This window comes from Mytilus edulis, chromosome 9 (genome assembly GCF_963676685.1).
Source record: "Mytilus edulis chromosome 9, xbMytEdul2.2, whole genome shotgun sequence".
Classification (NCBI taxonomy): domain Eukaryota; kingdom Metazoa; phylum Mollusca; class Bivalvia; order Mytilida; family Mytilidae; genus Mytilus; species Mytilus edulis.
This window is the reverse complement of record NC_092352.1, coordinates 21,395,100-21,420,548: the sequence shown is the minus strand read 5'-3', so window position 1 is coordinate 21,420,548 and position 25,449 is coordinate 21,395,100. Positions and strand designations below refer to the sequence as shown.

At 32.4% G+C, this 25,449-nt stretch overlaps 2 protein-coding genes across 3 annotated transcripts in view; one reads left to right on the top strand and one right to left on the bottom strand.

Moving 5' to 3' along the window:
• Positions 1-1,659, bottom strand: part of LOC139489659 (FERRY endosomal RAB5 effector complex subunit 3-like) — a 29,694-nt gene extending 28,035 nt beyond the window's left edge. For both annotated transcript variants that reach the window (XM_071276304.1, XM_071276306.1), the window contains exon 1: positions 1,549-1,659. The gene's annotated coding sequence lies outside the window, so the exon portion shown is untranslated. The remainder of the gene's footprint in view (positions 1-1,548) is intronic.
• Positions 1,630-25,227, top strand: LOC139489656 (uncharacterized). The gene is made up of 8 exons (XM_071276298.1): positions 1,630-1,728; positions 12,328-13,693; positions 14,496-14,602; positions 19,713-19,863; positions 20,416-21,986; positions 22,564-22,731; positions 23,426-23,645; positions 24,500-25,227. The coding sequence occupies exons 2-8, from the start codon at positions 12,370-12,372 to the stop codon at positions 24,739-24,741; spliced, it is 3,783 nt and encodes a 1,260-aa protein (XP_071132399.1). The 5' UTR covers positions 1,630-1,728; positions 12,328-12,369; the 3' UTR covers positions 24,742-25,227.
• The last annotated feature ends 222 nt before the right edge of the window (positions 25,228-25,449 follow it).

The following is a 25,449-nucleotide window of genomic DNA, read 5'->3' as shown; positions in this document are numbered from 1 at the left end:
AATTTCACACCAAGAGGTGGTCCTCAACTGGTCCCTAAATAAAAACTTTCCTATTTCAGGCTTATATACAAATTTGAAGCAGATATACACATGATACACTTATCTTATTAAGCTTTAAAAGAAGAATACATTTTACAATACATTCACCTAAACCTAGCCACATTCTTTGTGCCTGTTAGAATTAAGTCATTGAGGAGTCAGAGGTTCAGTGGTTGTTGTTGGCTCATGTCTGTTACAATTAAGTTACTGAGGAGTCAGAAGTTCAGTGGTTGTTGTTGGCTCATGTCTGTCATATTTGTTTTTCAAAGATTGTTTTGTTACAAATAAGGCTGGAAATTTCTCTAAAGATTTGTTTCAAATTTTTCATGTCAGTGCATTTTATAGCCAACCATACTGTGTGGATTGTCTCATGGTTGAAGGCCTTATAGTTGCCTCTTTTTGCTAACATCCCGTTCTTTTGAACTTTGTTAGATAGTTGTCTCATTGACAATCATACATTATCTCCTCGTTTATACACTAGATTTACTCAAACAATTAAAGTCATAAAAATACACCTTTTACAGGGCTTATTATTTGGGTTACTGGCTTTATTTCTTGATCCCTCAAAGAGTTGTAGCAAGGATTCTAATATGCATGGCAATATGCTTGCAAATGTTTTAATGTCCCCCATTCTGACCACTAGTGACTATGTATAGATATCTGAGATACATTTTATAAGATATCGTTTCAATAAATACTTAATAAGATATCTAGTATAGTTTATAAGAGGGGGGTCAGACCTTTATTGGGGCTCCAGGATCGGGTGTTTGTAAGCTTGGGATTTGGGGATTGGTCCTTTTGAGATCCAGAAATTCTTTTTTCAAATATTGGGATGTCAGGATTTAAAGAGAGCCGTGGTGTAGTGGTTAGTGCATCGGACTACTAACACAAAGGTTCCTGGTTCGATTCCGGTTTGGGATGAAAATTTCAGGAACTCAATTTTCGGCTCTCCCTTGACACCATCTGAAAGTATGGTCTTGAGGAAACGATGATAGTCTGTCGGAAGGGGATGATGAATGGCTGACCCGTGTTAAGAGAGAGCCATATCTCTTGCACGTTAAAGACACCCTTGTAGATTTCGAAAAAGAGTAGGCTAATGCCGCTACAAGGCAGCACTCGCACCCGCAAAGTGGAAAGGGATAAATATAAGTTGCATAACTTGTTTCCCAATCCACTATAAATAATATGTTTAAATAAAAAAAAATTAAAAAAAAAAATCTTTTAATATATTCCATGTGTATTCGGGGCCTCTGGATTTCATTTTTTTAAGTCTATGATTTATAGATCAAGACTCCTCTGATCCCCTCATATAAGAGATTTAAGAAAGTAATGTAAGAAATCTTATTTATGCAAATTATTTGTGTTTTTTTAAAGTTACAATTAGGGGGGGGGGGGGATATATCATCAGAAGATACTAAAAACCTTAGTCCCGAGCTTGTTGTTCCTATATGTTTAACCTGAATGTCAGTGTTAAGAGCATTATAAAAATTAATTGTATAGTAAAATAACCTTGTTCAATCTTGCCACCTAATTATAAACAAAAAAGAAATGTATAAAATGATCAGCCGCCCACTTCATGGGCGCAGACATCTTGGCTTTGCTGTGCATTATGGGATTTATTGGCCTAATTAATATAACAGACAGTTGTAACTCGGTCACTAGAACATGTCATTTGTGACTATTTCAGAGGTAAATTGTGTATTAGGATGACGGTATGAGTAATGTCAATAACCATTGTAGCTATTTAATTCCATAGAGTCATATTTAACGTTTTGCTCTCTGAGATTTTCCGCATTCCTTTCAGACATGTTTTGTATTTTCAGGACAGGATATATAAGGTCAAAATGTGCAGACGTTTTGGAAAAGCCGGTTAACAGGAATAATCAGACATGTCTGAAAGGCGTGTTTTGCAACTCGCGATTTTTATTACCACGACAGCTAAGCACAGGATAAAAATAAGGAGCACGTAGTCATTGGTAACACAACCATTTTTGCTTGGGATGTACAAATATGTATATAAAATGATAAAAATTCAAAATATACACATAAACATGATAACCTGGATTTCCCATCCTTGTATGTTAATTATCCACCTAGTTGCATATGATAGGTCTGCTGTATCGTGTGGAATTACAAACATCAAAGTTACTTGTGTGCATGTCCCAGACCGTATGAGTATTTGCATGGACCGTACACGTACGATCTGGACTGTTAGCATACTTTTTCAAAATATGTATACGTTCAGACCGTACGCGTACTGTCTGCCTTATACACCTTATCGCTATTCCCGGCTGACCCGTCCGCTTGAACTTTTGACGTCAACAACAATCACTTTTCCATTGTGGCGTCAGACATTTTGTTTTATGACGTCAAAATTTTACTGGAACCTGTGTGATTTCCAGCAATGGCGGACAAATAGCGATAAGGTGTATTAAGAAGTTGGTAAGTTTATTAGATAAAAATGTATATAACAGATCAACATAACTTATATCTCAAATTAATATTAAAAAGTTCAATAGTAATTGAAATAAATAACTGTTTGTCTGTCTGTCCGGCGTCCACATGTCACACCGTAACTTGAGAACCGCTTATCCAAAATTCATGAAACTTAAATAGTTGTTTCTTATGATAGGCAAACGATCTGTATAATTTTTTATGAAAATACAATGATGGATTTGAACTTTTTGAGTTATGGGACTTTAAAACTAAAAAAGGGGTGTGCATTTTTCTCATGTTGCGCTGTATCTCAAAAACGATTTCTGATTATTGCTTAAAACTTCACACACTTTTAACTTTATCACCAAATTCCAAAGACCTGTATACTTTTTGGTGATGATTCCAGTGATATTGTTTGCCTCAAATTACAGCCGAAATTCAGCCTTTCCCCTAGAGAAAATTCCCAATTACTAAAAAAAATGACTTGAAATTCCTCCCAAAAAGTTTTACATTTCCCCAAACAGTGATGGCATTGGTAGTAATGATTGTGAATATCGTATTCATGTTATTATTTTGATATTAGAAAGCACTTTTGAGATCAGGTTTTCTCGCTACACAAATCTGTTAATCTCCTGTATTTAACACGTCAGTATTACATAAATACATGAAATTGCATATTTCTCACTGAATTAAAGTTATTGGAAGTACATAATGTAGGAAGAAACGTTTTTATATGCCAGTCAAAAATTTTGACAGGACGTATAATGGTATACAAATGTCCAGTGTCCGTCCGTCTGTCGTACCGTCTGTCTGTCCGGCGTAAACATGTCGCACCGTAACTTGAGAACGACTTATCCAAATTTCATGAAACTAAACATAGTTGTTTCTTATGATGGCCAAATGATCTGTATACTTTTTGGTGAAAATAAGATTAAAACTTTTTGAGTTACGACACTTTGTAACTAAAACAGGGGTGTTTTTTTTTCACATGTCGCACCGTATCTCAAAAACAATTCTTGATTATGGCTTAAAACTTTAAACACTTTTTAGTTATATTAATCTTAATATCTGTATACTTTTTGGTGATGATTCAAAATTTTAATTTTGAGTTATTGAGTATTTTGTAAAAAAGGGGGAGGGTTTTTTTACATGTCGCACCATATCTCAAAAATGATTTATGATTATTGCTTAAAACTTTACACATGTCTTTTTTATATTAATCTAAAGATCTGTATACTTTTTGGTGATGATTCAAAATTTCATTTTTGAGTTATTGAGTATTTTGTAAAAAAGTGGGAGGTTTTTTTTACATGTTGTGCCGTATCTCAAAAACAATTTATGATTATTGCTTAAAACTTTACACACTTCTTTGTTATATTAATCTAAAAATCTGTATACTTTTTGGTGATGATTCAAAACTTTATTTTGGAGTTATTGAGTATTTTGTTAAACAGGGGAGGTTTTTTTTACATGTCGCGCCGTATCTCAAAAATAATTTATGATTATTGCTTAAAACTTTACACACTTCTTTGTTATATTAATCTAAAGATCTGTATACTTTTTGGTTTTGATTCAAAATTTTCTTTTAGTGATATCTAGTTTTTTGTAAAAAAAAAAACAGGGTTGGGGGTTTCACATGTCCCGCTGTGTCTCAAAAACAATATATGGTTATTGCTTAAAACTTTCTAAGAAACTATTTATGATTATTGCATAAAACTTCCACACAAGACGTCGGGCGTATCATGCGCTCATGGAGCAGCTGTTTATTAGAATATTCAGGACCTTGACTATACAAACCATCAAACCAGAAGTTTACTTGTGAGAAAATTGACAGAATTAAAACATGTTTTGATAAGTTGGAGATGCAAATGCAAAAAATGTAAATGTAAGAAATCTGATGTTCTTTGTGGCAGCCAGGGCGATGTGCCAAAATAGGCTTTAGATAGACAATTAAATACAGTATTATATAATTTCGATTGATATAATGTTTACTTATTCACTTTATTCATCTAATTGTAATAATAATAATTTGAAAAAACTCAATAAAAGTTTTTTGATAAAATAATATTTGTCTGAATAAACCCATATGGTCAAAATATGTGTCTGATTCAGCTCGTACTAGACGGTACGAGTATACGCATACGGTCCAGACCGTACGCATACGGTTTGAATACTCATATGGTCTGGAACATATACATGTATACAGCATCTCTGTTTAATTTACCCATAGTTCTGAACATACTGCACAGGGACATTTACAATCAAAGACAGTGAATTGTCTATTATGAATATATATATAAGAAAATTATTAAAAGATAATAAGAGTTTCAATGCATCACTTTTTTACTAGTACTTTCACTGCTTCCACAGATCTTCAAGTAATATGACTTGTATATATATAAAATAATATTTATATATATAAACGAGTCTAAATTGAAAACTACGTTCAAACCTATGAATGCATTGGATAAAAACCGCAATTTTTATATGTGTGCATGTAAAACAAATTTCGTTGTAGAAGGGTCTAAATACAGCACATACAACATTTTCCAAAAGACAAAAAAAGTGAAGAAGTATATTTAAAGAAAACGCATTTGACTAACAGGTCGAACAACTGATGTTCTTTAACCCTGCTGACTGCCATTGGCGATTGCCAAATAAAATTGATCACAAGATGTAACAAAATAGATCTTGATATTAATTTAATATATATATATATATATATATTATTTCGCTAAACAAATTAGCTTCATGGGGTGTGTGCATCTATCTAGGTGCCATTTTTGTTCCCAATTGCTGAAGCTAGTGCTTGAAAATAACAACTTTGTTTTCAACGACAAGCACTTTTTACAGATTGACGGAACTAGTATGGGAACAAAAATGGCACCTTCTTTTGCCAACATTTTTATGGGGAATCTTGAAGAACGCATCCTTTTGAGTGTGCCATACAAACCCTCGTCATGGCTCCGTTTTATTGATGACATTGACATGAAATGGAACGATACTGCAGAACATTTGCAAGATTTCTTAAATCATTGTAATCAGTTCCATCACTCAATTAAATTTACATCTGAATTTTCAAGCCAGAAAAGCAATTTTCTCGACAACACCACATTTAAAAAAAACGGGGTTATGACAACTCATCTTCACACAAAAAAAACTGATAAACACCCTTTTCTTTCTCCAAAAAGTTGTCACCCGAAACACTGCTCCAGGAGTATACCTTACAATCAAGCCATCAGACTAAAGCAAATTTGTTCTTCAGAATCCAAACTTAACTATCGTTTGGAACAACTAAAAACACAGCTGGAGGATACAAAACCAAAAACATCACAGATAAAGCCCAAGAAAAAGATCGAGCTAGCCTCATGGAATACAAAGATAAGACGACCTGTGCAGATAGAATTCCGTTTGTTGTAACCTTCCATCCTGATTTGTCAAATATTTCATCTACTATCCGAAAGCACTGGCGTCTTATCGAAAATGACTCTTCCTTAAAAGAAATTATTCCATCACCTCCTGTATTGCCTATCGTAAACCCAAAAATCTCAAAGACATACTTGTGACATCAAAAGTAAAGAAACAAGAAACTTCTAAATTTAGGTGTTACAAACAATGCGGTAGAAGCAATTGTAAGTGCTGTAAAACCCCTAACACTGACCACTCTTTCAGCAGCACAGTAACAAAGCAGCGATACAACATCTATGTTACATCTAATTGCAAAACGGAAAATAGTATTTATATTCTTACTTGTGGAACTTGCAAGCTGCAGTATGTTGGTGAAACAGAAACTAAATTCAACATCAGACTTAACAATCACCGGTTGTTCTATACAAAAGGAAGAAACTGTCCAATTACGAGACACCTCTTATATACAGGACATACTTTTGATAATATTACCTTTCAAATAATTGTGGTAAACCAAAATTGGGACACCGAAAGAAGAAAATAGAGAGAAAGGTTCTGGATGCATCATCCACGTACTCTTGAACCTGATGGACTTAATGAGAGGGATGAAAAACAGTTCTACCCAAAACCAAAGGAATAAATCATGAATTTCATTCTATTTAACTAAAACAACTATTTGTTTAGATTTAAAAATTGTTATGTACAATAAACGGCAAAAATATGTTTTATATAGACCATCAATCAATATATTAAACTTTTACACAAATTTTGTGTAGCTCAAGCTACAAAGATATTTTTTGTCATGCATCCGATTTCACCTAGATAGATGCACAAGCCCTATGAAGCTAATTTGTTTAGCGAAATATTGCGTGAATAATATATAAAATATAACAACTAATTTTATAACACTCATTAGTGTGTTAAGTTACATTCTTAGACACTTATATAATTTAATTTAGTAACTGCATCAGTTTATTTACAAACTGATCCACACCTAGATAGATTGAATGTTGATTGTTGCTATTTTTAGACACTATATATATATATATATATATTGATATATTATTGTCGTGATTGTATACCATATGAACGCAAATATTAAAAAAATTTTGGTCGTATATATATTGGTATCACGTTGGCGTCAGCGTCGTCATCGTCGTCTGAATACTTTTGGTTTTCGGACTATAACTTTAGTTCAAGTAAGTAGAAATCTATGAAATTTAAACACAAGGTTTATGACCACAAAAGGAAGATTGGGATTGATTTTGGAAGTTTTGGTCCCAACAGTTTAGGAATTAGGGGCCAAAAAGGGCCCAAATAAGCATTTTCTTGGTTTTCACACTGTAACTTTAGTTTAAGTAAATAGAAATCTATGAAATTTTGACACAAGGTTTATGACTACAAAAGGAAGGTTGGGATTGATTTTGGGAGTTTTTGTTCCAACTGTTTAGGAATTAGGGGCCAAAAAAGGGCCCAAATAAGCATTATTCTTGGTTTTCGCACAATAACTTTAGTATAAGTAAATAGAAATCAATGAAATTTAAACACAAGGTTTATGAACACAAAAGGAAGATTTGGATTGATTTTGGGAGTTGAGATCCCAACAGTTTATGAATTAGGAGCCAAAAGGGGGCCCAAATAAGCATTTTCTTGGTTTTTGCACCATAACTTTAGTGTAAGTAAATAGAAATCTATGAAATTTAGACACAAGGTTTATGACCATAAAAGGAAGGTTGGGATTGATTTTGGAAGTTTTGGTCCCAACAGTTTAGGAATAAGGGGCTCAAAGGGTCCAAAATTAAACTGTGCTTGTTTTTATCAAAAATTGAATAATTGGGGTTCTTTGATATGCCAAAAATAACTGTGTATATAGATTCTTAATTTTTGGTCCCGTTTTCAAATTGGTCTACATTAAGGTCCAAAGGGTCCAAAATTAAACTTAGTTTGATTTTAACAAAAATTGAATTCTTGGGGTTCTTTGATATGCTGAATCTGAAAATGTACTTAGATTTTTGTCGAGCCTGCAACTTTTGTTGCAGAAAGCTCGACATAGGGATAGTGATCCAGGGCGGCGGCTCCGGCGGCAGCTTCTTAAAAGGTTTATATTTTAGAAGGTGAAAGACCTGGATGCTTCATACTTTGTATATAGATGCCTCATGTTATGAAGTTTCCGTCAGTCACATGTCCAATATCCTTGACCTCATTTTCATGGTTCAGTGACCACTTGAAAAAAAAGTTCAAAATTTTTGTAATGTTGAATTCTCTCTTATTATAAATAATAGGATAACTAAATTTGGTATGTGTGTACCTTGCAAGGTCCTCATGCCCGTCAGACAGTTTTCACTTGACCTCGACCTCATTTCATGGATCAGTGAACAAGGTTAAGTTTTGGTGGTCAAGTCCATATCTCAGATACTATAAGTAATAGGACTAGTATATTTGGTGTATGGAAGGACTGGAAGGTGTACATGTCCAACTGGCAGGTGTCATCTGACCTTGACCTCATTTTCATGGTTCAGTGGTTATAGTTAAGTTTTGTGTTTTGGTCTGTTTTTCTCATACTTTATGCAATAGGTCTACTATATTTGTTGTATGGAATGGTTGTAAGGTGTACATGTCTAGCGGGCATATGTCATCTGACCTTGACCTCATTTTCATGGTTCAGTGGTCAAAGTTAAGTTTTTAAGTTTTGGTCTTTTTATCTAATATTATATGCCAAAGGTCAATTATATTTGGTGTATGGAAATATATTATGATCTATATGTCAGTCCCGCAGGTTTTATTTGACCATGACCTCAATTGCATGGTTCATTGCACAGTGTTAAGTTTTTGTGTTTTGGTCTATTTTCTTAAACTATAAGTAATAGGTCAACTATATTTGTTGTATGGAAGCTTTGTTAGCTGTACATGTCTGCCTGGCATGGTTCATCTGACCTTGACCTCATTTTCATGGTTCATTGGTCTTTGTTTAGCTATCTTGGTTAATGTTAAGTTTATGTGACTGTTGTAATCAAGCTTTATACTTAGGACTATCAACATAATATCAAGAAGGCGAGATATTTCAGTGTGTGCACTCTTGTTTAATATTGGCCCAGTTTGCAAGTTGGTCCAAATTGGGGTCCAAAATTAAGCTTTGTTTGATTTCATCAAAAATTGAATAATTAGGGTTCTTTGATATGCCAAATCTAACTGTGTATGTAGATTCTTAATTTTTGGTCCCGTTTTCAAATTGGTCTACATTAAAGTCCAAAGGGTCCAAAATTGAACTAAGTTTGATTTTAACAAAATTGAATTCCTGGGCTTTTTTTAATATGCTGAATCTAAACATGTACTTAGCTTTTTGATTATGGGCACAGTTTTCAAGTTGGTCCAAATCAGGATCCAAAATTATTATATTAAGTATTGTGCAATAGAAAGAAATTTTCAATTGCACTGTATTCAGCAATAGCAAGAAATCTTCAATTGCACAGTATTGTGCAATAGCAAGAAATTTTCAATTGCACAGTATTGCGCAATAGCAAGAAATTTTCAATTACACAGTATTGTGCAATAGCAAGTATTTTCAATTGTACAGTATTGCGCAATAGCAAGAAATATCTAATTGCACAATATTGTGCTATAGCAAGAAATTTTCAATTGGAGTTATCTTTCTCTGTCCAGAATAGTAGTTGAATCAACTTAAATCATTGTTTTATACAATATACAATGTATATATTCACTTTTACTACCAACTGATAAATTAAAACAATCTTTACCATTCAGTGATAACAAGCACTTTTTTTACATTTTAATATTTTATCATGTATTTAAATGAGTAGTTATTGTTGCAAACTCCATTAGTAATTTGAATTGAGATCAGTTTTGGAATAAGGGAAAGGGGATGTGAAAAAAAAATTGGGGAGGGGGGTTCAATTTTTCTCATTTCAGATTTCATCAATAAAAAGAAAATTTCTTCAAACATTTTTTTGAGAGGATTAATATTCAACAGCATAGGGAATTGTTCAAAGGCAAAAAACAAATTTTAAGTTTATTAGACCACATTCATTCTGTGTCAGAAACCTATGCTGTGTCAACTATTTAATCACAATTCAAATTTAGAGCTGAATCCAGCTTGAATGTTGTGTCCAAACTTGCCCCAACCGTTCAGGGTTCAACCTCTGCTGTCGTATAAAGCTGCACCCTGCGGAGCATCTAGTTACAAATATTTATACATAAACTATAATATATATAAATATAAAATTTATTTGTATGAGCTTTAGAAACAGGATGAAAAGAGAGGCTCTGCCGAGCTTTTCTCCTGTTTCGTATTGTTTTTATCCTGAAATTTACACCCAACAATCGAAACTTTTGTTTTTGAATGTACATCATATCTCTAATGATTCAAAGAAATCGACAGTTTAAAACGGACCGCGATGAGAACACCTAAAATGAACTAGATCATAAAAAGAAAAACCCTAATTACCCTGTGCTCAACATGGAAGAGGGTTACAGGAGACTTTATTTGTACATGTACAAATAAAGCAAAAATTTATTTGTATACCTGTTATTTGTACAATAGAAGCCTGATTGCAGGATAAAAAGAAATTATTTATACTTTTGGTTGTAATAAACCAGTAAAAAATATTGGACATGTTAATATGATTGAATTTATGTATATAATATTTTTAAATACTAGAAACATGAAATAAAACTAGCTAATATTATAATATATGTAATAATATACATGAAAAATTATTGTGATAACTTCCTTATCATGAATTCAGCATTAAAACTTTAGAAATCAAATTCCATTTTTTTCAAAAGCTATACCTGCACATCTGAGACTTACAAGTAACTCTATAAAGTAAATTAGTCATATTACTGTTAAGATGCAGGTACTATCAAAAGTTATTGTGAATATACATCATAGCACATTTAGAAAGACTTTTACCGGTAGATTACATTTTACTTATGTTGGTGGCAGCAGTGACAACTTTTCACAAGGAAGTGAGCCAACTAATACGTCTTATTTTCACTCATACCACTTCTTCTTATTTATATTCAGGAGGTTATATGGTCGTTGAATGATGGGAAAACATCATTTATTTAATTTCTGAGCAATAACTTACATGTATGAAACATTCAACTAATACATGTAATTGGGACAGTTTATACTAAAAAGTAGAGTTCAAGAGTTTGTATGGTCTTTGAATGATTGGAAAACATCATCTATTTAATTTCTGTGTAATAACTTACATACGTGTATAACATTAACCCATTCAACTAATACATGTAAATGTGGCAGTTTATACAAAAAACAATATGTGGTATGAATGCCAATGAGACAACCCTTCACAGGAGACCAAAGACACATAAACTAGTGTGTATTTATTGATGACAAAATTGAAGTCAAGTTCGATATTGGTAATTTTCACTTCTTTTCCATTCAGGTGTTATGGTCCTTTATTAATTGGTTAATAGCACTTCAAATCATAAAAACAAGTCTTTTCTGAGCATTAACTTCAGAACCGTTTAACCAATACCCTTCAAATATTGATATGATGTTATATATAATTACTTATAACAAAGTTTGAAATTAATGATTTTCAGAAATTATGTTTTCCTGGATTGATTTTTAATTTACATTTGAAGTAATTTCCATTTTCAAACTGTTTTATTAATGCTTTTCAAATTTTTCAAGTATGTTGATACTAATGACAAAATTGAAGTCAAGTTCAATATTGACATGTTTTAACATTGGTATTATTGCCCTTCAATGTATACAATGATACCAAAACATGTTATTTTTATGGCCCGCAACGAAGTTGAAGGTGCCATATAGTTTTACCCTTGTCTGTAATTCCGAAAATACCATAATTCCGTCATTCCGAAATCCTGTCATTCCGTCATTCCGCAACAAACCATTATATAGAGTTTTTTTCTAAACACCTTCAGATATTGGGCTGATTTTTTGCATGTGAGTTAATCAAGATGAGTTACAGATCAAGTTCAAGTTTGTTCCACTCAGCTAATTTTTGCCGAAATTAAGGGCTATGGACTTTGATAAATTGTTAAAAATCACAGTTAAACTGACTTTTTTTCTTAAAGCTTTCAGATATTGAGCTGATTTGTGGTATGTCAGTTACTCATGATGAGTTACAGATCAAGTTTAAGTTTCGTTCCGCTCCGCTAATTTTTGCCAAAATTAAGGGTTTACAACTTTGAAAATTGTTGAAAATCACAGTTATACAGACTATCCGCCTCTAGATTTTGAGCTGATTTAGGATATGAGAGACTACCATCATGTTTGTATCCACATGTATTATAGAAAAGCAGATTTTGCAACTTTTTGAGACCGGACCATTTGTGTCGCTTTGACACATCTAGTTTTTTATAATGTATTGTAATTTTATAAAATAAGTCAAATTTGAAAAAAAAATGACATTTTTTTCTTCTTATTTTCAGTAATTATGAAGATTCATTATTTTAAAGTGCTATAATTGGAATATGGCGGATAAAAAAATACACAATTTCATGGACGATAAACTACCATCGTTTGTTAATGAGGACCAGGATTCACAAATCAAGGAAGCAGATAATATCAATCTCCTTACTAACTTGCCATCTATAATTGGAGGTAAAGGGGGAAAAGTCTCAGATGAACAAATACTGTCTCAGATTAAAAAAGAATACATACCTCCAGATGAACAGCATACAAACATTCCATCAATTGTCTCAGATAATATGTTCCCAAAGTGTGATTGGGACAACAATAGATTCAGGTTTTACATGGAAAACGAAGAAAATGAGAAAAAAAAGGTGGAGGAAGAAAGTAAGAAAAATGAAGACAGAGTAGGTATTTATGACTTTCCTGTAGAAGAAAAACCAAAGGAAAAGCCACCAAACAGAAGATTCTCCTTTAATAAGAAAATCAACAGAGTTCTTAATCGAACAACCGCTGATAGTCAAACGAAAAGTTCGGTGAGTTATTCTGCCACACCTTTTTCTAGTACTGTGACTAAATCTACATGTCAGACAACTACATCAGAGGAGCAGGATGTGAATATAAAGAGGTTGTTAGGAAGCCATATTAAACTGCCTCTAACATTACCTATCAGTAGTGGTGCTGACAGCACTCCATACAATGTCTCAAGGGATTCTGATTTTAGCAAACATTTTGACACGTTTACACATGTTGGTGGCAGTAGTGACAAACCTTCACAAGGCAATGAGCAAAATAATGCAGAAAATCGAAATTTAGAGGGATCTGATCTCAGTAAGCTACATGAAATGTTAACAAATGGCGCTGATTTCTCTAAATTTCTGCATAATCAAGATATCGAGAATACTTTAAAGTCTGCAAAAGCTTATGATCCAAATACATGTAATACTGTAAAAAGTTTAGAACAGGAAATCATTGCTGAAATGATGAAAGGAAGGCATTCGTCCCAAATGAGGGTAGACAACTCATTCAAAAATGATCACACAATTAATAAATCTATTAATCAAAGTATGTCACAAAATTGTTCCTTAGACAATATGAAAGATGATCTGTCATTTGGTAAAAGCTTGGATAATATACCATTTAGCAGAAATTTGGATAATATTCCTTTTAATTTTGTCCAACCAAACAACAATGGTGGAAATTCTAGTAGACAACTACAAAACACGAGAGAAGGTGATAATATGGGTATATCACATACACAGAGTGATCACAGTAGAATGATGTCACATAGTGATGACAGGAAACCAGTCAGTATACCACAGACAGTCAATGCTCAGACTGATGACGATAATGAAACAGGACTACAAATAGTCACAAACCCAAACAGTAAGTTGCTCAGTTATGTTGAAGATGAAGACATTTAGTTTTACATATTAAAGTTTAGTTTACGGTTCCACCTACCTTTGCTTTACTTTCTTCTGATTTTTAGGAAAAAAAATATAAAATTAGATTTTTTATCAATTTTTATTCTTCTGGACCATAAAATATTCCCTATCCCTGAAATATGAATTAAAATTATCTGCATAGTTGTGGAACCTTTAAATTATGTGTTGTTTACACCAATTTGGCAAAACAGAAATGATTACAGGTCGACAATTGAAAATGTGTATTTGTGTTTTAAAAATAAAAATCCAAAACCATCATTGCTGTCAACAGCATCTGATTAGGAAACTTAGTTTAAACAATAAGTTTACAGAACAAAACTTATGTAAATAGTCCATTACAACAAGTTCATTCTGGTTTTTTTTCATAATTCAGTAAGATTTAAGTTGAAACATTTAAATCAGCTGTTTCAAACATTAAATATAAAAGTAAGGAGATGTAGTATGATTGTCAAAGGGACAACTATCCACCAGAGATCAACCAAGGTACATGGAGTTATTGTCATCATCAATGGAAATTTTTCTGGGTATTGATTTTCTTCTATACAGAAACAATTGTATATTCCTGGTTACTGGATTTCATGTTTTTCAAAAAAAAAATTCTATAATAATGACCTTCATTGTATCGCTCTGGATGAAAATCATATTTACTGGTAACTTTTAAAAAAGGAATACATTCAACAAGTTAATTTGGTAAACTTTGTTTTACATCTTATATTATTAAGCATAAACATTTTGTTTTCCAGATGCTCCAAGAAAGCCAACATACAGTAGCACTACACTTAAATGTTTAGTCTGTGGAGATAGATCCTCAGGAATTCATTATGGTGTATTAGCATGTGAAGGCTGTAAGGTATGTACATGTATGGTATATAATTTTTTTTTTTCTTAAAATTGTTCTTGAATAGACAGAACTGTATATAACAAAAACCATCAGCACTATAAAATATAAAAAAAAATGCTAAAATTGCAGAATTCATTTATTGACTTTTTATAGGAATTCATGACCTTAAATGGTTTTTTGTCGAGTCTGCAACTTTTGTTGCAGAAAGCTCGACATAGGGATAGTGATACGGCTGTAGCTATGGCGGCGTTGTTAGCTAACTTTTTAAAAGCTTTATATTTTAAAAGGTGAAAGACCTGGATGCTTCATACTTTGTATATAGATGTCTCATGTTACGAAAGTTTCCATCAGTCACATGTCCAATGTCCTTGACCTCATTTTTATGGTTCAGTGATCACTTGTAAAAAGTTCAGATTTTTTGTAATGTTAAATTCTCTCTTATTATAAGTATTAGGATAACTATATTTGGTATGTGCATACCTTGCAAGGTCCTCTTGCCCGTCAGACAGATTTCACTTGACCTCGACCTCATTTCATGGATCAGTGAACAAGGTTAAGTTTTGGTGGTCAAGTCAATATCTTGGATACTATAAGCAATAGGTCTAGTATATTCAGTGTATGGAAGGACTGTAAGGTGTAAATTTCCAACTGGCAGGTGTCATCTGACCTTGACCTCATTTTCATGGTTCAGTGGTTATAGTTAAGTTTTTGTGTTTTGGTCTGTTTTTCTCATACTTTATGCAATAGGTCTACTATTTTTGTTGTATGGAATGATTGTAAGGTGTACATGTCTAACAGGCAGATGTCATTTGACCTTGACCTCATTTTCATGGTTCAGTGGTCAAAGTTAAGTTTTTGAGTTTTGGTCTTTTTATCTAATACAATATGCCATAGGTCAACTATATTTTGTGTATGGAAATATTTTATGATCTATATGTCAGTTGTGCAGGTTTTATTTGACCTTGACTTCATTTTCACGGTTCATTGCTCAGTATTAAGCTTTTGTGTTTTGTCAGTTTTTCTTAAACTTTAAGCAATAGGTCAGCTATATTTGTGGTATGGAAGAATTGTTAGCTGTACATGTCTGCCTGGCACTGTTCATCTGACCTTGACCTCATTTTCATGGTTCATTGGTCAATGTTTAGTTATCTTAGTTAATGTTAAATTAATGTGACAGTTGTAATAAAGCTTGATATTAAGGACTATCAACATAATATCAATAATTAGAAAAGAAGGCGAGACATTTCAGCATGTGCACTCTTGTATTTGTAATCCTGGCTTTAAAAGCTTAATCTGACGGTGCTGAGACAATCCCAGGTGGAAGAGCATTCTAACTCTTAGATGGTGCATGGGAAAATGAGTGTTTCAGGGTGTTGATGGTCACTTGAAGTTGTCTTACATGTATTTCTCTGAGCTATACCCTTTGACAAATTTTGAAGTTTGCCTCCTTAAAAACCGGTTGGGTAAGGTGAAAAACTGCAAACTGCAAAACTGGTTAGAAATACAAGATCTAAAACATACTAAATGACTGAAACCATTAATCCACTTTTTAAAGGATTTATTGCATGGTTTTGTGAAATCTTTGTGACTAGTTTAAGCATTTTTATTTTGAAAGCTATTATTGCTAAACAGCAAAACTGATCAGCAATAAAGATTTTTGTTAATATCAATATGGGAGATGAGTGATTCATGATCCCTTGATGCCTCAAGTTTTATTAAGCAAGACAGCTTGCTGTATATATTTTTTATCATAGATCTTAGACCATATTAATTTGTTTAATTATGTTGTTAAACTTCATAATAATCTGTTTCTCTCCTGTTGGTATTTTTTTAGCTACTTCCTACATGTCACCTTGAACATCTGTTACACATAATACAATTTTTTTTGCGTTATGTACATATGTAAGTTATTGTTTTTTTTAATTTTAAAGGTCACATAGTGCAAAAAAATTCTTTTTTAAAAAAGCAACAGTATCATATGTACCTACACTGACACACTTATAGAATAAAAAAATACAAAATCCTTTATTAATTAAATCATTTTCTAAATTCTTCATTATGTCAATGCATTTTCCTTGTGTAGAAGCAGACCTAATTTTTATACGACCGCAAAAATTTTAATTTTTTGGTCGTATATTGCTATCACGTTGGCGTCGTCGTCCGAATACTTTTAGTTTTCGCACTCTAACTTTAGTAAAAGTGAATAGAAATCAATGAAATTTTAAGACAAGGTTTATGACCACAAAAGAAAGGTTGGGATTGATTTTGGGAGTTTTGGTCCCAACATTTTAGGAGTTAGGGGCCAAAAAGGGCCCAAATAAGCATTTTCTTGGTTTTCGCACTATAACTTTAGTTTAAGTGAATAGAAATCTATGAAATTTTGACACAAGGTTTATGACCACAAAAGGAAGGTTGGGATTGATTTTGGGAGTTTTGGTTCCAACAGTTTAGGAATTAAGGGCCAAAAAAGGGCCCAAATAAGCATTATTCTTGGTTTTCGCACAGTAACTTTAGTAAGTAAATAGAAATCTATGAAATTTAAACACAAGGTTTATGACCATAAAAGGAAGGTTGGGTTTGATTTTTCGTAGTTTTGGTCCTAACAGTTTAGGAATAAGGGGCCCAAAGGGTCCAAAATTGAACTTTGTGTGATTTCATCAAAAATTGAATAATTGGGGTTCTTTGATATGCCGAATCTAACTATGTATGTAGATTCTTAATTTTTGGTCCCGTTTTCAAATTGGTCTACATTATGGTCCAAAGGGTCCAAAATTAAACTTAGTTTGATTTTAACAAAAATTGAATCCTTGGGTTTTTTTGATATGCTGAATTTAAAAATGTACTTTGATTTTTGATTATTGGCCTAGTTTTCAAGTTGGTCCAAATGGGGGTCCAAAATTAAACTTTGTTTGATTTCATCAAAAATTGAATAAATGGGATCTTTGATATGCCAAATCTAACTGTGTATGTAGATTCTTAATTTTTGGTCCAGTTTTAAATTGGTCTACATTAAGGTCCTAAGGGTCCAAAATTAAACTAAGTTTGATTTTAACAAAAATTAAATTCTTGGGCTTATTTGATATGCTTTATCTAAATATGTACTTTGATTTTTGATTATGGGCCCAGTTTTCAAGTTGGTCCAAATCAGGATTCCATATCAAGTATTGTGCAATAGCAAGAAATTTTCAATTGCACAGTATTGCACAATAGCAAGAAATATCTAATTGCACAATATTGTGCAATAGCAATTAATTTTCAATTGGAGTTATCTTTCTTTGTATAGAATAGTAGTTGATAATATAGGTTGGAAATTTGCCAGACATGACTATGATGTTATTTTCTATTTTTATTTGCCAATAACTTTATGTAAATAACTTCATTGGAAATTTGCCAATATAAAATGTTGCTGATGAAGCTTTTTTTCCTTATCTTATCTAAAATGTTTTTAGATAATGTATGTTGGACATTTGCCAGACATGACTATGATGTCATTTTCTATTTTTATTTGCCAATAACTTTATGTAAATAACTTCATGGGAAATTTGCCAATATAAAATGTTGCTGATGAATTTTTTTTATTGTTTTATACAATAAACAATGTATATTCACTTTTACTACCAACCAATCTTTACCATTCGGTGATAACAAGCACTTTATTTTACATTTTAATATTTCATGATGTATTTAAAAGAGTAGTTATTGTTGCAAACTCCATTAGAAATTTGAATTTATATCAGTTTTGGAAAAAGGGAAACGGGGATGTGAAAAAAAAGGGGGGGGGGGGGTTAAATTTTTCTCATTTCAGATTTCATAAATAAAAAGAAAATTTCTTCAAACATTTTTTTGAGAGGATTAATATTCAACAGCATAGTGAATTGCTCAAAGGCAAAAAAAAACTTTTAAGTTCATTAGACCACATTCATTCTGTGTCAGAAACCTATGCTGTGTCAACTATTTAATTTTAGATTTAAAAAGTTTGAAGAAGAAATCTTTAATTGATTTGTAAAATCTTGACATTTGTTTTGTGTAAAAAAAACCCCATGTAATGTCAAAAATTTGATCACAATCCAAATTCAGAGCTGTATCACGCTTGAATATTTTGTCCATACTTGCCCCAACTGTTCAGGGTTCGACCTCTGTGGTCGTATAAAGCTGCGCCCTGCGGAGCACCTGGTTTTAAACTGCAACAATCTTACGCCTAATCAAGATTGAAAGATTTAAGATTCTGCCATCTGTGTCATCAAAATTAAGGTCCATTCTATGGTTCAAGTTTTTAAGGACATTAAAATTTTTTATGAAACTTGGACAGAAGTTTTTTATGATCATGATGATCAAAAGTCAGTAAATTTTGAAAATACATTTGTTCATTTCTTCCATATTTGACTGATTAATAGACTTATTTTTTTGGCAGTTAAAATTTATATCATACAATCTGAGATTAAATTTTTAAAGACATCAATGACTTGTTCAAACTCTCATGGAATTTTAAATGACCGGGCTTCTTCAAGATAAAAAATTAACATATTTAGGAAAAATTAAATGAAATTACTTGTATATTTTGTCCATATTTTTACTGGCAAATTTGGTTTCCATAATGATTGAACAAGTAGTTCACGGAATTGAGTAGGCCAAAGAACTCTTAAATCTAACTACCCTTGGTGTGTAGAATAATTGATAATACCAGTAAACACATACTTAAGTGAGGATGTAATGGCATTTTCAGATGTGAAGTTTATGCATTCACTCTTAAAACATTTTTGTGATCTATATTTGATTTTTTTCTATAATTGTAATAATATTCATTTGAATATGACAAAAATTATAATTATTTTTAGTATCGTGTTGTTCAATGGTAATCTTGAAAACATCTACTAGAAAAAAAAACACATATTGGATCCCATTAATTCAATTTAGGAGAGTTGATTGAAGATAGTTAAATATCTCAGACATCTTATAAGTTAGTAAGGGAAATGCATGACTACTCACTAGTTTCCTGTAGGATCTTTTGGGTATACCAGTTAGTATTTTATACAGTGAAATTTGTCATAACCATTAACTCTTAAGTAACCTTGTATTGACAGGTATTTCTCTAATTTTTTATTACATTTTTTTTCTTCAGGGTTTCTTCAGAAGAGCTTTACAAGATATTGGTGATCCTGCACGGAAGAGATGTTTTTATGGAAAGAATTGTCAGATTACAGTCCTTACTCGCAACAGATGTCAGTACTGTCGTCTGCAAAAATGTTTACAACTGGGCATGTCCAGATCAGGTAATGTCATGGAACTGTCATCTATAGACATATATTTACTTTTCCCTATTATTTTCAGCTTCAGTGTAAAAGTTGAGGTTATGTAATGGGAACAATTATATGCACATATGTTTTCAATTGGGGTCATGTCATAGCAGCCATGTATACATTTATTGGAAATAAAGGGATATGGTGTAATAACCTACACTTCTTTCAAGTTCAAGACGACCCTAGCACAGTTTTAGGCAGTTGTTTTTTTCTAGCCTTGTCAAGTATGATCAAATAGAAACACCAAAAGGCTATACATTTGGACCATTGATTAATATACCTTATATATGTGTAATAAATGTGTATGTATCTCTGTTTATAATCTGAATGATGTCAAAGATAGTGGGTTTTTGTAATGCTACATTCTCAGATGTTAAGATCATGAAAATAACCAATTTGTTAGAATGAGATTATCAAAAGAAAATTTGGAACGAAGAATTACATCCTTGTCTTTCAAATAATAGACTATAAAACGGGTAAATCTTTTTTATTGTGAAAATTCATGAAATTTTATTATGATTGTAGCTGCAAAATTGGGAAGAAGATCCCGTAAAATGAGAGATATGATTAAGTGTATGGAAGATTCTGTGATGGAACAAGCTCTCCATGGTCTGTTAAGTCTGAATCCAGACATTTCATCAGAAATCATGTCAACGGTTATGAAACAGAAAACAGAAGACACATCACAAGAAAATAAATTATCACAGAAGTCTGACTCTCCACCATTGGATTTATCTCCCCCTACTTTAAGATCACCATCTCTTTCAAATGATAGCCTGATGAACTCACTAAGTAGATCAAATTTGCCAACACCTTTAGGTTCAGTGAATCATTCACCTGTAAATTCACCTGGTTTACCTGTACGGAATATAAGTAATCCCCCAACAAGTTTGCCATTAAATGTTGGACCTCCAAATCCATTTGCCAATCCTATGTTTATGTCACTAGGACAAGATATGATAACCTCTGCAATGTATTATGGTGCTCCACAACTTTTCAGTCAGCAAGGCTATACATCTCCAATCAATTTGGTGAAATCAGAAAGAAAAATTTGTGAAGATAGATCTCCAGTCAGAAGTCATGAACATATGCTATCAAAAAGTCAATATCTATCTGTTGATGCTATGAATGCTCCCAGGAACAGGTCATCAATAGATTCTGTTTCAGCAATGTCACATCAGTCATATGATAATGAAGATTTAGAGTCTCTCGATGCTATCAGTCGTAGGACATCATATGACTTCAGTGATGAAGAAATTCAAGTATTAAATTCTAGACATTTTCAAAATCAGATGGCTATGGAACATTCAAACATGTCACAAATGAGGAATAAAATTCCTGGTTCAAATTTTTTCAGAAAGCCACAGTATCAAACATTGCAACACAGAGCAGGTGTTAATCCAGATACACGTCCTCCTTCTCTAGAGAGTGGTGGTGGTGATAACAGTCGCCCTTCTTCAGTGTGTTCTCAAAGGAATTCTCCATATCCAGGACGTCAAAACAATCCGTCTCCGTTTCAAGGAACTTCAAATAATCCCTCGCCATTCCCAGGACCTTCCAATAATCCATCTCCATTCCCAGGATCTTCAAACAATCCGTCTCCATTCCAAAGGAATGAATCAGTGAATAGGTCTTTAACATCACCATTAGTAATGAACTCACCATCTCCATATCACATGACACATAGTCAGCCAATGACATCGCCTCCATTATTCAATACAAGAACAAACATGTTGAAACAAAATACAACAGATATATCAAGATCAGACAAAATAGATCAGAAACAAGACACAGGATGTGTGAGACAAAGTCCTGTGGCAGAGTTGGATTCACATGATGATAGAAGAAAGTTCTTAAAAGTGTCATATGAGAATTCTATGAAGACTCAGAAACCCAGAGAGACTGCAATTGTTAGTCCTACTGTGAAAGTTGAGGATGAAAGTCAGTTATCTGTTGCATTTTTAACTTACAAAGTCCATCAATCATTCCAAACAAATTTTCGATCTCGTGCTGATATAGACGCCATGCAAGAGAAAGTTATAGAATTTAAACAGAGAAGTATGCTGGCAAAACAAGATGTGCAGTTACTATTCCAGGTACTAACTTTAACCAAATGTGTTGTTTGAAAACTATTGTCTTAAAAACATGACATCCTGAGGTCCTGATTTAAAGAAATTTAATTCCTGACATCCCGAAAATTTGAAAATAGAATTCCCAGATCCCAAAAGGATCAATCCCGAAATCCCGAGCTTAAAAACACTCGATCTGGATATCCCGAAAAAGGTCCTGCCCACCCTCATTTATGACTTATAAGTTTTTCATGAGTAATGTAGAAAAAAAAATCAATAGAAATAAGGAATTTGATTTGATACAAACAGCATTTTGATTACATTTTTTGACTGCAAAAGACAATGAAACGTTGTTAAATCTTTATGCAGATAAATTATCTCACTGAAACCTAAATTGGAGTGATTCTAGTTCTGTGAAATTATCCTGGTCTATGAAATTACAAGTTAAAGAGAAATCAAACATATCTTGAATGATAATGAAGAATCAAACAAAAGTAGGTTGTCAGAAAACAATTCAAAGTTATAGATAGGGATAGTTTATCAATGGATACATCCTAGTTATATTTATGAAGTATTTGAAAATTAACTGCTTTTTGTTTTTCAGGATGAACTAGGTAGAATTTGCTCGGCTGGTGAAGTTTGTTGGCATGGATTCCAGAGTTTACTCAATACTACTATTCAGGATACAGTCACATTTGCAAAGAAAATTCCAGGATTCTCTCGGCTTGAGCAAGAGGATCAAATCAGTTTGATCAAAGGAGGTTGTTTTGAGGTTAGTAATGATCAGTTTATATTAGAATTCCTAATATAAAATTGTGAATGGAAATGGGGAATATGTCAAAGAGACAACAACCGAAGGCCACCAATGGGTCTTCAATGCAACAGAAACTCCTGCAGCCATAGGCATTCTTCATTTGGCCCCTAAACATAATGTTTGCTAGTTCAGTAATAATGGACGTCACATTAAAATTCGAAATACACACGAAACTAAAATTAAAAATCATACAAGACTATCAAAGGCCAGAGGCACTTGACTTGGGACAGGCGCAAAAATGCAGTGGGGTTAAACATGTTTTTTGAGATCTCAATCCTCCCCCTATACCTCTAGCCAATGTTAAAAAAACACACAACAAAACACACAGTAAAACTCAGTTTAAAAGAAGTCTGAGTCCAATGTCAGACTAGGTATGCATATTTAAGAACAGAAATGCATTATTCTATAATCTTAGTATCCAACTGACCGCAAAGGTTAAAACTAGAACTACTTACTTGGCCTGTCATTCTTATGGATCCCAAAGGTAACAGTATTTATCAATTTATTTAACTGATCTATTCATTTGTAATATATTAATATATAATTTAACAAAACTAAGATTAAACATTGCACAACAATTGTTTAAGTTATTGAGAGATTTCACAAAATAGCCATATTTCTGTATAAATAGTTTAATTGCTATTCTTTTCAGGTTGCTTGTATTGTACACTCTGTCTTTATAGACACGGAGACTGATGCTATGTTTGTTCCTGGTAAGAACTTCCTAGTTACAAGAAAAGATATGAAGGTTGGATTCCCTTTGGGAGAACATTTTGTTGAATTGTTGTTTAATTTATGTGTACGTCTCAATGCCTACAATTTGGAGGATACAGAAAAAGCATTGTTTAGTGCTTTGGTGCTCATTTCTCCAGGTTAGTAGACAAATATGTAAAAGGCTTTAAGATCAGATAAGTCGGCAACCAAACAACATTACTTTACAAAATCAAACACCTGATTAAAAAGAAAAAGCTTACTTTAGTTGTATAAAAACTTCGGTTTGAATTAGTTTGGAATATGACAAAGACTTTAATATTAGTTGGTCACCAACCAAACAACATTACTTTACAAAATGAGACACCTGATAGAAAAGCTTACTTTAGTTGTATGAAAACTTAGGCTTGAAGCAGTTTGGAAATAAATAACACTTAAGGCATTAAGTAGCCATATTTGGACTGGTATACCCAAACAGTTCATCCATAACCTTGTAAATAAACAGATATACTGCCAAAATAACTGATGAACATTTTATATTTGAAAATACAGTTCAATGTCCAAGACTTTCAAATAATGTATATATAAAAATAGCAAGATGTGGTAATGAAACAAAATATCAAATGACACAGAAATTAACAACTACATGTCGCTGAACGACCTTCCACAATTAGCAAAACCCATACTGTATAGTCAGCTATAAAATGCCCTGACATGAAAAATGTAAAACAATTTAAATATAAAAACCAACAGCCCTGATTTATGTTCAAAATATTGATACTGATTGATAGACAAGTTTCATGGAAAATTGTACAACAATATTGATTTAAGGTTCAAAGGATGAAAGGCAATAAAAATAATTACACTTAACTAAAGAAATCTTTTTTCATCATGAATTTTTACATATACAGTATGCAGAATCTATTCAGACATGGGTGCACCTTTTATTTGATGCTTAGAGACACAGAAGTAATTAGGAATGCTGATAGTTCAATCAATTTTTAAAACTTTTCAGATCGTCAGGGTTTAAAGAAAAGGGACAATGTGAGTAAACTGCAAGAGCTTTTGATACAGTCACTACAGAATCAAGTTACAACATGCCATCCAGATTATGCTGGACTTTTTCCTCGATTGCTGATGAGTATATCAAGTTTACGGGAACTTGGAGTAGAACATAGAAGAAAGTTAGAAAGCCTGAAACATAAAATGAAGTTTGCCCATGACTTATATGCTGAAACTTTTGATCTTATAACATGATAATAATGTGTGTATTGTCATTATGTTCGTAGGTACGTTGCACCAGTGACTGTTGAGGTTGATGAAAAACTTTTTATTATACTTTACTGAATTCAAATAACATTTGTCTGCTTCCTAATCTAAGTGTGTACATACTGAAAAATAGCAATTCTTTTTTTTTCTTTTTTTCTTCTTCAAAAAATAGAATTCTTGTTCAATAAACCATTCAAATATTAGAAATTAAAAAAAATTCAAAGCACACAACAAAATTTCAAATCATCACAATCTGTCTATCAAATATTTATTTATTTACATAATTTATTGAAAAATGCATGATGGTCACTGGTGATTGATATGTGAAGTGTTATTTGTTGTAGATGTTGTTAAGTTCTAGTTGTTCATTATTTATGTGTTTTGTTTTTTATGTTTGCTTAAAGCATTTTAACATTGTTATAATTTTAATGTGTGTAGAATGACTTTTTATTTTATAAAGATCTTATGATCAATTTTCTATATTGAATATTTTACTCTTTACAACTATTGCAATAAAAAATTAATTGAAAAGATGATTAATTGAATATCAGCATTGTTACTGTAGGTTAGTGTGTAACATGCCTATGAATTGTGCATGGTGCAAATAAGGCTTCCAAATCATAATGGTTTTTTTTATGGATAGGTGTGATATTGTTAACAAATTGCTCTACAATGAAATGATAAGTACATAAATAT

Excerpts from the sequence above, each read along its gene's own strand:
- LOC139489656 (XM_071276298.1), top strand. The coding sequence starts at position 12,370 with ATGGCGGATAAAAAAATACACAATTTCATGGACGATAAACTACCATCG. Across the intron at positions 13,694-14,495 it reads AATAGTCACAAACCCAAACA|ATGCTCCAAGAAAGCCAACA; the intron begins GTAAGTTGCTCA and ends TTTGTTTTCCAG. Across the intron at positions 23,646-24,499 it reads TTTGGTGCTCATTTCTCCAG|ATCGTCAGGGTTTAAAGAAA; the intron begins GTTAGTAGACAA and ends AAAACTTTTCAG.